At 42.5% G+C, this 12,010-nt stretch overlaps 1 protein-coding gene across 3 annotated transcripts in view; it reads left to right on the top strand.

Moving 5' to 3' along the window:
• Positions 1-2,991: 2,991 nt before the first annotated feature.
• Positions 2,992-12,010, top strand: part of GABRB2 (gamma-aminobutyric acid (GABA) A receptor, beta 2) — a 448,146-nt gene continuing 439,127 nt past the window's right edge. For 2 of the 3 annotated variants that reach the window (XM_006864928.1, XM_006864930.1), the window contains exons 1-3: positions 3,151-3,227; positions 3,381-3,472; positions 4,459-4,526. In XM_006864928.1, the coding sequence (XP_006864990.1) occupies positions 3,151-3,227; positions 3,381-3,472; positions 4,459-4,526 (237 nt within the window). Of the gene's footprint in view, positions 3,228-3,380; positions 3,473-4,458; positions 4,527-12,010 lie in introns of all 3 variants that reach the window. The other variant, XM_006864929.1, reaches the window with a different exon arrangement.

The following is a 12,010-nucleotide window of genomic DNA, read 5'->3' as shown; positions in this document are numbered from 1 at the left end:
GAGTGCGTCAACAGGACTCCTTTCATAATTGTTGTTGTTGTTGAGTGTCATCGAGTACTTGGTCTGAACCAATAGTGACCCTGTATAGGGTTTTTGAGGAGCGGCTGGTGAATTTGAACCGCCGACCTTGACCTTGCATTTCAAATGGCTTTGCAGCCTGGCGCATTAACCCACAGTGCCACACTAAGACTCCTCATTATTGTTAGCTATAATGAAAAAGAGACTTGTAAAAGACTCCCATTGTGTATAAACGTGAAGAAAAAAGGGAAAATAAGCAAATTTCCTTTTAAGTAGGTCTACATTCTAATTATTGAAAATCTCAAACTAACCTAACAGGAGAGTTGCAGGTTTGTGTATGCCTGTATGTTTTGTGTCTTTGGGTGTGCTCTTAGGAGCCTTGGAGCCGAGTAGACAGCCACAGTGTACATCTACGATGTGTTCATGTGTTTATAGCACTGTTGTTGTTGTTAAGTGCCGTCGAGTCGGTTCCGACCCATAGCGACCCTACACAGGGTTTCTGAAGCTGTAAATCTTTACGGGAGCACAGTTTTGAACTGGTGACCTTGTGGTTCGCAGCCCGATTCGAAACCACTACGCTACCACTGTACTATACCTGAATTCAGAGAAAATGAGCATAAACTCTTTTTGTCAGCGAATGTACCTAGCTTCCTGTTCATTTGCTATTCTAGGGAAGCCATAGGATTCTCCCCTTCCAGCCCTTCTGCTTCCACACTTCTCTTGGAGCCATTACCTCAAGCTGCCCTAGAATGATCATTTGACCAAAGCTGGGTTAGGGCAAGTTGCCCAGAGGTAAGCAGGTCAATAGTTCAGCCCTGACCAAGACCTTGCAGTAGTACCAGCTACTAGAAGCTACGCCCCAGTCTTCTGTCGACCTTGTGGGCCAGCGGCCCCTCCTCTCATGATACAAGGGCCTGGGCAAGTTTGGTACAACAGGCAAGCCAGCTCCTGTTGCAGCCGCTGGGGGCCTGGCTTACTGGAAGTCAGCCTCAGTCAAGAGCAGGCTGGCAATGACTAGATCAGGAATTCAGGAACCCAGTGGTCAGAGACTCTGGTTTTAGAGTCCAAGCTGGGTCCCATCTCTAGCCACCTGTGTGACCTTGGGCAAAGTTCCTTAGCTTCAGTGCGCCAATTCCCCCCTCCCTTCATCCATAAAATGGGGTAACCGAAGTGGTAAAATCTAAGATTGGTGTAAAAATTAATGAAGCTCCCCTGGCGCACAGTTGTTGCTGTTGCTAAGTGCCATCAAGTCGGTTCAGACTCACAGCGACTGTGATAGGGATTCCCTATTTAAGATGCCAATGATTAGTTGGGGTATTAGAGGCCAAGCATAGGGTTCCAGGATATATGCTTGAGCTGTGGTTTTCTCACATATTCACCAGAGTCAAAGTCCACCTGTCCTAACCTCTACACCCACACAGGAACTAGGGAGTACCTGGACACCTACTGGAATCCTTGAGGCCGCCCAGTGCCTGCAAGCGTTTGGCACCCAGGAACATCTCTTCTCCAGTGGAAGAAATTACCCTCCTCCTCCCTCCAACCTTACTACCTCCTCTGGATACTGGTGGCCACGGCAAGCCGGGCTGAGCGTCTGGCAAGAGGAAAGAGTAGCCTCTGGTGCGTTAGTCTCGCCGGGTCCCCAGAAGGGAAAAGAGGGAAGGAGGTGCGGCGGAGCTACAGCAGAACGTGTTGCCCCAGGCTGCCCCGTGTCCCTTCCACATTTTGTCTGTTGTCTAAACATCGGGAGTCGCTCTTGAACCGCCAGGTATACCTCCTCCCCAGCCCAACCTCGCCCGTGTGAGGGGCCAGGGGCGCCGGCACTGCGCTGCGATTGGAGTGGGCGGCGAGCGCGGGCTCGCGAGGTAAGGAGGGGCTGGGTGGGCGCGCGTCTGGAGACCGTGCGGGCACCTGTGTGTGTGCGCGCGCGCGGGTACTCGCGCGGCTAAGTGGGGGAGTGGGGCGGTCCCAGGAAGGGCCGGTCCCGGCCGGCCACCGGCCCTTCCTGCACTGAATCGCCGCCTACGCCTTCACGCCAGGGGCACCCACACTAGGGCGCTTTGTCACTTGCATTCCTAACGCCCCCCCACCCCCACCCCCCGTCCCATCTCCCCCTCATTCAAACCCAACCCTTCTCACTAATAATTTCCTGGTTCAGAATCAGACCGAAACCTGGAGAGAGTGTTTTGCTTTTCCGTTCCTCTCCCCACCTCCCTTCCTGCTATAAATAACCAGGACTAGCTGGTCAGGCACGTCATAAGGCGAGAAACCGGGACCCCGAGGTTTTCTTCTCTGGGAATGGGGGGCAAAGGGTGAGGAGGAGGAGGAGGAGAAGGAGAAAAAGACCGCTCGTGAGTAGTGAAGAAAAGCTTACTGCTTGGCTTCTAGAAAACATCAGGCATCCTTTTATTCTTTTCTTTCCATTTTTTCCCCATGTTTCTTTCTTATCCTCTGCCCCTCCCCCCCTGCTCAAAATCCACTGGGTTGCTCAGCACTCCTCCCATTGGTTTCTATTCTCCCTTTCTCTCTGACTCCAGCAACCCCCGCCTTCTCCCAACCCTCCCTCTTACCGGGTCCCCCGTCTTGCCCCAGGCAGGGTAAGCTATTCACCTAGGAAATAAAGTTCGTACTCCTCACCCCCGTCAGCCTGCTGAGTCCAGAATTGAACTCCCAGGCACCGGTGTTCGGCTCGCATCCTACACCTGCTCGCCCCTAAATTCCTAATCTGTTTTTACATTTTTAAGAACACACACACACACACACACACACACTACAAACCTACAACCCGCGAGGTGCAAAACTGCTTCTTGCAACTACGGAAACTTAAGACGCTGTAGATGTTTTTGTATTAACGAAAGGGCAACAACAAACATTTTGCTCTGGGTGTGTCCAAGGAGTTATTTCTCTATATTATTCAAATATGTATATACTACACATAGATATGCTTTTTCTTTTTCTCCTTTAATTTTTTTTTTTTCCCAAGGAAATCTGCTCGGTTCCAGGCAGCCGCCGCTGCCCGTTTGATGTTTTGGTACGCCGTGCGCATGCGCCTCACATTAGCATTACTGCACTGGGCAGACTAAGTTGGATCTCTTCTCTTCTGTGAAACCCTCAATCCCATCAAAAACTAAAGGGATGTGGAGAGTCCGGAAAAAGGGTTACTTTGGGATTTGGTCCTTCCCTTTAATAATCGCCGCTGTGTGTGCTCAGAGGTAAGTATGCCTGGCGTTTCTCGTTTTCCTTTCTCACTTTGAAGGGTCTGTCTGCATACCTCTGTGAGCTGGGATCTGTAGTGAGGATCAGATGCTGAAGACGCTTTGCCAGCTGCCTTATTGATGCTTGTTTATTGTCATTTCTTTCTTTAGTGTCAATGACCCTAGTAATATGTCGCTGGTTAAAGAGACGGTGGATAGACTCCTGAAAGGCTATGACATTCGTCTGAGGCCAGATTTTGGAGGTAATCGGTTTGTCTTGCACATAAGAAACAACCCAGCTACAGCGAAGCTGTCTTTTGAGCTTCATTTGCGCTGCCTCTTCCCTTTCCCTCCTTGTGGATGCATGTGGTATACCAAATGTGTCTCTGTGTTGTCATTATTGAGAAACAGACCCAAACTTAAGCCGGTTTGCTACTGTCCAGCACTTGGGTGGTCTCCTTAGACCCTCTTAGCATGTACTTAAAAATGTGCTGACTGCTGCCCTGCGCCTTCTTTGTTATAAAACCTTTGCTTCCGTGAGGTATAAACCTCTAAAGTTTAGTTCAAGGTGTGCCCAGAAAACCTGGCTTCTGAAGGCCATCGTGAACATTTTTTGAGGAGGAGATGTGCAGGCAATTGGCTGAGAGGTGGCATTAACCCCCTGTGCCCGCCTACTTTGGAAGAGTTCTTGTGGCCATGGTTTAGTGACTGGAATCTGGATACTACCCAGTTCTCCTGGAAACCCCACAACAACGGGGAGGGCTGAGGAGAACAGGAGGAAGAGGGACAAGAAACCATATTCTCTGTAGTCCTAGATCTGCTAATATACCGACTCAATTTTGCTTCAGAGTCTTATGAAGTTCAAAGAGTTAAATTATACGCAGAGAAGGAAGGTGGGGAAAAATGAGGAGGAGGGGGTTTCAGCGCAGTACGTATAAAAATCCTTAGGCTAGGGCAATCAGCATGCTTCTGTGAATTTTGTAAGTTTGCATGTTAAGAGATTTTTATGTGTAGATGGAGCAGTTCTCCCATTGAGACACGTGTGCATGTTCAATAGAGCATTTTCTAGAGCAGCGCTTGCGAACCCTTTTTGTAAAGGAGTCTGGTGTGGGGAGGATTTAAAGGTGGGCAGAGGTGGGAAGTGCAGATGGGGTTTTAAGGAGAGAGTCCCGCGCTGTCCTGGGGACAACTCTTGCTAAGAATGAATGAAGTTCTGAGAAATCACGTGGCTGGCCATTTTGGTTTGCAGGTCCGCCAGTGGCAGTGGGCATGAACATTGACATCGCCAGCATAGATATGGTTTCTGAAGTCAATATGGTGAGTTTTGAGGCTTGTGTCTCTGCACACTTTCATTTGGGGACTAAGAGGAGAGAAAATCAGCTGCTTAGGGTGATGGGTGTGCATCAGTATGTGTGTGGGTTGGGAATTTCGCAGCGGATTTTACCTTGGATTCCACTATGTTTAAGTTAAAATTCACTCTTTCTTACCGGTAACGATTTTCCCAACATGGTTCAACTCCTTGAGACCTGGCGTGGAGCTAGTAAAACACATCACACATTCACGTGCAAAACGCAGCCACACACAGGAAACCCTCAGCAGAAGCCAGATATCCTAATGCTCAGTGGTAAATTTGGTTTATTAGTGATTTTCTGGATTTGGAATGGAAAGGGGGGGATATTCTGAGTAGAAATTGAACAGAAAGTATAATCTACAATCAAAAACACTGAACAGAGATGACCCAAAGATACTGAGGTTCACTTGTTGCTTTTGGAAATCATCTGTCTACAGCCAATGGCATCCCTCCCCACCCCCGCCTCACTGATTCCCATTTCCTTTAACAACTCCACCAAAATGAAATAAAAATTGCCCCCCCCCCGTTTTCAAAAGTTGGGCTCAGACCCATGTACCATCTCCAGCCGTTTCTGCCACATTATTCACCTAGTATACTAAGTATAACCTAAGCTTGTCTATTTTCTGTATAAAGGCACTCATTTGTGGCTACCTCCTTGGACTTGGGGCAAGTATTAAGAGAAAAGCCTTTGGTATTCCAGACTAAGAAACACTTGTGGGGGGTTTGCTTCATGCAAGAGCTCCCCCTGCTGCCCATGTTAGAGCACTGCAGACATGTAAGACAAATGACACGTGTCCCAGTTACAGGGGGCATTTCTCCAGTGACCTTTCTTATTTGTATCTTCTGACATTCCTCCCAGTCTCGAATTGGGATGGACTATTTAGAAGGAGAACTCTGGCAGCGTAGTGCTTATGAGGCAAGCTGCTAACCTCAAGGTCAGCAGTTTGAAACTACCCCTGCTTTGTGGGAGAAAGATGAGGCTTTCTGCTCTGGTAAAGATTTACAGCATCGGAAACACTATACATGGTCGCTATGAGCTGGAAAAAATTCCAGAGCATAATAACCACAACATTTAAGAAGAAGGTGTCCTGGTGTGACACTGTAGGACAAACACTGAACAGCAAGGTTCATCTGAACTGAAAGGTTGGTGGTTCAAACACACCAGCCGCTCCTTGAAAACCATATACAGGGTCGCTATGGGTCAGAACAGAGTCCAGGGCACATAACCACCTTCATTTAAAAAGAGGGTGCTCTGGTGTGGCGCTATAGGATAAACATTGGACCTCCAGGTCTGTTTGAACTGCAAGGTCAGCAGTTCAAACATACCAGCAGTTCCTCAAAAACCTATACAGGGCCACTATGGGTCAAAATCGACTCGATGACAATAACAATAACATTTAAGAAGGACAGTGCAAAAGCTCTCATGCAAAATACTTCTATGTCATGCATCAGGATGAGAAAAATATGTCATTTCTTGAAATTAGCTTAAGAGATCAAAATACTGATAGGTGTTGATCATGTTGTCAACATTCCACAAATTTCTATCTTCCCCAAATTCAAGCAAAAAGGAAGCTCAAATATACAGAATTGTCCATTTACACTGTATAAACATAAATGGTAACCCTGAGGTGCCATAAAGTTTCTGAAACATCTTTTGATTACTGGAAGGAATATGCAAGTATTTCAGTGTTTTAATGATATGTGCCTACTTATAGTCTAAAGATTGAGAAAATTTCTATGATATAGAATATAAACACAAACTAAATGGATGTTATAGGTTTAATTCACATTACGAAAATCCTCTTGCCATAGTGTGCTTCTGTCTTGGTCAAGTCATATATACTGATATTTGAGAAAATCACTTTTGTGGTACTTTAGAAGTCTTTCATCTGTTTATGTTTTAAGTTTTGTTGTAAAAATAATAATAATAATAATAATAATACTAATTGGGATGCCTTCTAAGGTCCAGATACTTGAAGCTAAATATGCTCTTAGATAGAAAGACACATAGAAATCAGTTGTGTCATATATGTGACGGATTCTGAATCCTCTTGTGCATTTTTTAATTTGTTCTTGCTTTTTTACCTCCCAAGTTTTATTTTTCTACATCCCTTTTTTGATCATCACGCAAATGAGATTTTGTGGAATAATGAAGAAAAATTTACAATCCAAACAGACACTGATGAGATGATTAAAGGCTGCTAGCATAGATTAACTAAGAATTTACCTGTCACTCCTGATATTGTGTAGTAGAATTTTTGTTTCTTCTAAAGTTTTGCCAATGTTTAACCTGTATACAGCACTTGGAAAGTATCTAAGGTGGACAAATGCCAAGGTCTGCTAGTCAAAATATAGATCCAGTTAAGGTGAGGTGTCAGTTTTTAAAGCTATTTACTGTTGCTGAAAAATCATGGGATGTTGGAAGTGCAAAAATAAATGTCAGGTTGTAAATGGGACAGTGTTGCAGCATTAATGATTAGAACAAAGTGTTAAAAGTTCCATGCCAGATTCCTTTCTTATCCTCAAGCTAACACACGTGGACTTGCCCAGATATACTTTGGCTTGTTGAAAGGCGAACTTTTTTTCTTGTTTTTTTTTTTCAGCTAACCATTTTACTAATTAATCTTTCAGAGGAAAAAAATGTGATGTGTATCATTCTGGTTTTGTTTAAGTTAAAAAGAAAATTTTTAATTGTTGAAAAAATTTTAAAGTAGGAAATTTCATGACTGGTGTCTTATTAAAATGATATGGTTGTGCCATATTTTCCCCCTTTATAGGTCTGACTAAAAATAAAAATAAATCCACTGCTGTTTTGTTGATTCTGATTCTTAGTGACCCTGTAAAGGGTTTCTGAGACTTTAAATCTTTACAGGAGCAGAATGCCTCATCTTTCTCTCATTGAGATTGTGGGTTTGAACTGCCAATCTTGTGTTTAGCAGTTCAGTGCTTACTCTACAACATCACCAGGGTTCCTTCTTTGGTCTAACAGGACTTGGGTATTTTTTATTACATTCAGTTCTGAAAGAATCATTGATGTTTTAAGTGTCACCTCAAAATTGATTAACACACAAAAATATCTACTTCATTATCCTTTGTAGACTGCAACCTCTGCCCTCTTGTTATGGCTGATCACCATTTTAAGAATGGTAGGCATCAGACTGTTCATTTGTCCATATCACAGTAGTGATCTTAGTATATTACAATGATGAAGATGAGTCTGAAATCCATGCTAGTTCTGCTTCAGCTGTTTTTTTTCTTCCTAAGAGAATTCACAGTCAGACTGTACCCAATTTCCCAACCTGTTAAAGAGAAGTTGTTGTTAACTGTCCTCTGTTCATCTGCTGACTCATGGTGACTGCGTATACAATGGGCAAAATGCTGCCTATACCTCTGTCATCCTCGTGATCAGTTGTGGACGGACCATTGGAAATCATAGGGTTTCATTGGCTGGTTTATGGAAGCATATTACCAGGCCTTTCTTATAGTCCATTTAAGTTTGGAAGCTCTGATAAAATCTGATCAGCAGCATGCAAATCTTCACTGCTGGTGTTTTTGTAGTAGTCCCATTTTACTTATGTCAAGTGACTGCCAGAATCCAAAAGATATTTGTGAAAATATTAGTGTTCTCTGCCTTGGTGCTAGAAGAAGTACAGCCAGAATGCTCCTTGGATAGCCAGAGTTCATCTCTCATATTTCAGACATTTATTAGGAGGGACAGTACCTGGAGAAGGATATCATGTCTGGTAAAGTGGAGGGTCAGATAAAAAGAAGAATACTCCCAACTAGATGGATTGGTACACTGGCAGCAGCAATGGGCTCAAACATAGCAATGATTGTGAGGTTGGCAAAGGACTGAGTAGTGTTTCATTCTGTTGTGCATAGGGTCACGGTGAGTGGGTACTGACTTGATGGCACCTAACAACCACATGTCCTACAGGATCAGCACTGGATGTTAACCACAGATTTGGTGGTTCAAACCTACCAATTGCTACTTGTAAACCCTAAACAGGATCTTTATGAGTCAGACTGATGTGATAGCCCTTACCAACAATAATGAGCATAACTTGGGAGCACAGTGGCTCTGTAGGATCAGCAGTGCACTGTGAACTACAGGGTCGGCAGTTCGAGGTAACTAGCTAATCTATCAGAGATAAATGAAGCTTTTATCTCCTGCAAAGATTTACAGCCTTGGAAACCCTATTCAGGGTTGGTATGATCCAGAACTGACTCAACAGTGAGAACAATAACAGCTACATGAATGTATCTCAGTGAACAGCAGACTTAGTACTCAACAAAGTACTGACTCAAATGGGTGCTCTAAGTGTGCTTGGATAGGTAATTTGTCTTAGTCATTCTCCATTTCCTTATGCTTGAAATGAGAGGGTACATGTTAAAGTGCCTTTTACCTTAAAATTACAGGTATTATTAGATTTGCTTATTATAGCACCTTTGCAAGATATAAAGAAGTACCAGTGAAATATAAAAATGCATCACAAAAGTGAGAAAAATGCAGAATTTTAAATGGTGTGCAGTTATGGGTTCTTTTTCAGGAAGATGATGAAGGGACCTGGGCCGTGGGATTCAGGTCACTGATATCTTAATGGAAGATCATTGGAAGACCGTGATCTTGATTAGGATGCTCCTGAGCAGAAAGTTTGGCTTTGGGATGAAATAATTTTAGATGTCTTGGATAAATTGGCAGGAATCTTTTTCTTAAGATTCTTTGATGTAAAGTACATTTTAAGATCTGAATTTGGCTCTGAGGATTATGCACTGAAATAGCTTTCTCTTCATTTGAAGCAAATTCTTCTCCATTTTAAACAACACATTTGCCAACCAAAAACTGAAGCAATATTTCACTTTTGATGAAAGAGTTCTAGTAAACACATATACAAATTACCTTTTTATGGAATGGCAAAGGGAGGAAAGTACTGCTTTAAAAAAATAAATTAACAGATGTTTTCATGCATTACCAGCTGCACAGCTGAAAATTCAACTCAACAAGTACTTATTAACTCACTACTATAATCCAGACAGAAACAGTGGCACCAAAGTGGTTAAGTGCATTAGTAATGGTGTTATAGAATAAACACTAGACCACAAGGTGGTGGTTCAAAGTTACCAGCCACTCCCTGGAAACCCTACACAGGGTCGCTATGAGTTGAAATTGACTTGACAGCATTTAATAGCAACAACAAAAGGGACACAAAAATGAACAAGACAGATCTGTTTTCTGGTCTCATGAAACTTAATATCTATATTAAGGTTCTTAATATCAGGAGTCCTGGTGGTGTGGTATGTTAAGAGTTGGCCTGCTAACCCAGAGATCTGAGCTTCAAACCCACCAGACACTCCATGAGAAAGATGAAGCTATCTTCTGTAAAGATTTGTAGTCTTGAAAACTCTATTGGGCAGTTCGATTCTGTGCTTTAAGGTCACTATTAATCAAATTTAACTAGATACGTATGATTTTGTGCTGACTTTGGATAATTCACTTAAACTTTCTGGGTCTAAGGTTCTACGTCTGTAAGCAGGTTGATAATAACAATCTAGCAGCTGTTTTAGAGCTATGGATGAGGTCTTAGTGATTTTAGGCTATGGGTAGACATTAACAAAGATCATGCCCTTTTCCTTTAATTATCAAGATCACATTTTCAGTTTAATTTTTATCTATGGAGAATGAATTCATTGTACTTTCAGATAAATTGCTACTAAAAATAAGTCTCTTAATGGTTAAAAATAGATGATGGCTTTTGCGTACTGTTTGTTTTTAATTTCCTTCCTAGATCCTTCCACCCTCCACCCCCGTGAGAGAAATTATGTTCATAGTAAAGATTGCATCTTCATATGACTTTTTAAGCAACTAATGTTAATTGAGATCTTGGTGTGATACTCTAGGGTAAGCACTATAACTGTTAACCACCAGATTGGTGGTTCAAAACCACTAGATACTTTTCAGAAAGCCTATACAGTTTTCCTATGAGTCAGAATCAGCTCGGCATCCCTTAAGACCAACAGCAAAGCTACTTGACAATAGTACCAGTTCCAAATCTATTTCTCTTGGTCAGCTCTTAGAGGAACTGTATGCCTGCTGCTTTGTAGTTACCCTAAACTATGCTTTTGCTTGACTGTGTCACAAGAAATAAATATCTGACTGTGGGCTTCAATACAAGAGAAAAAGGGAAAAGTGTCTCAAGTTTCATATTTTAGAGGTGCATCATGTGTGTTCTAGCAACCTTTTCCGTTAAAATCATGAAATGGTCATGGGGTTTTCGACCAGAATATAAATCAGTGAAAGTATTTTTCCTCATGGGAGGTGTCTTACATTTTGGGGACTGCAGAGTTATTTTGTGATCATTCTATAGGTAAGATTCTTAACTTCTACACTATTGTCTGTTTAAGCCAGATACTGTTTTGGAGTGAGTGTCCTGTGTATTTAAGGTTTATAAACAGCAATGCTAGCCTTTACCTACTAAACCTCAGTGGTACTCCCTTAGTTGTGGCAATCAAAAATGTCTCTAAAAAATGGCCAAAAGTGTCCTGGGTGTCAGAAATGTTCCTGGTTGAGAAACACTGGTATAAAGAATGATGTAGTTCTTTTGTTTCCAAGCAACTAGAGAAAATAAGGTATTTCTCATGAATATTGGTTTTTGTGCCTTATCAGTATTTTCATGTATGTTTGGTGTCACATTTTAGAAAAAAAAAAAAAAACAATTTAAAAATGCCAGCAAACATCACAGGTAAATGTTACCCATGTCCGCATTATTTGATTAGGACTATGTAGCGTAGTGGTTACGAATTGGGCTGCTCACCTTAAGGTCGGCAGTTCGAAACTACCAGCTGTTCCGCGGAAAAAAGATGAGGCTTTCTGCTCTTGTAAAGATTTGCAGCCTTGGAAACCCTGTGCAGGGTCACTATGAGTCAGAACCAACTCCACAATACTTAACAACAACTACATTGTGTAGGTCTATAGAATAAGCACTGGACTACTAATGCAAGGAGAATGTTTCAAATCCACCAGCCACTCCTTGGAAACCCTATATAGGGTTTCAGTTGGAACCTGTGGCATTAACAACAACAATACCACAACAATCACTATTTATATGGGAAAATGTGGGCAATGTGTTTAATCTGTTGGCATTTGCTGATGTTCCTCATGTTATTTCTATTACCAACACTCATTTTCCTTGCTTTATAAATTGGCACTTACTGTCCATTTTCCTGTCAAGAGGCCTTAACTTAGAAGTAATTCGTTGAACAATTAGAAATGAAATAACTTCTTGCTTATTTGTTGTTGCTATTGCTAAGTGCTGTTGAGTCAGTTCTGATCCATAATGACCCAGTATAGGATTTCCAAGTAGTGACTGGTAGGTCTGAACCACCGACATAGTGGTCAGCATCCAGTGCTTATCCTATTGCACCACACCAGGAGTTGCAACATTTAAATCAA

Source organism: Chrysochloris asiatica, unplaced genomic scaffold (genome assembly GCF_000296735.1).
Source record: "Chrysochloris asiatica unplaced genomic scaffold, ChrAsi1.0 scaffold00073, whole genome shotgun sequence".
Lineage (NCBI taxonomy): Eukaryota > Metazoa > Chordata > Mammalia > Afrosoricida > Chrysochloridae > Chrysochloris > Chrysochloris asiatica.
Note: the sequence above shows the minus strand (reverse complement) of the source record. Positions and strands in the feature narration are given on the sequence as shown.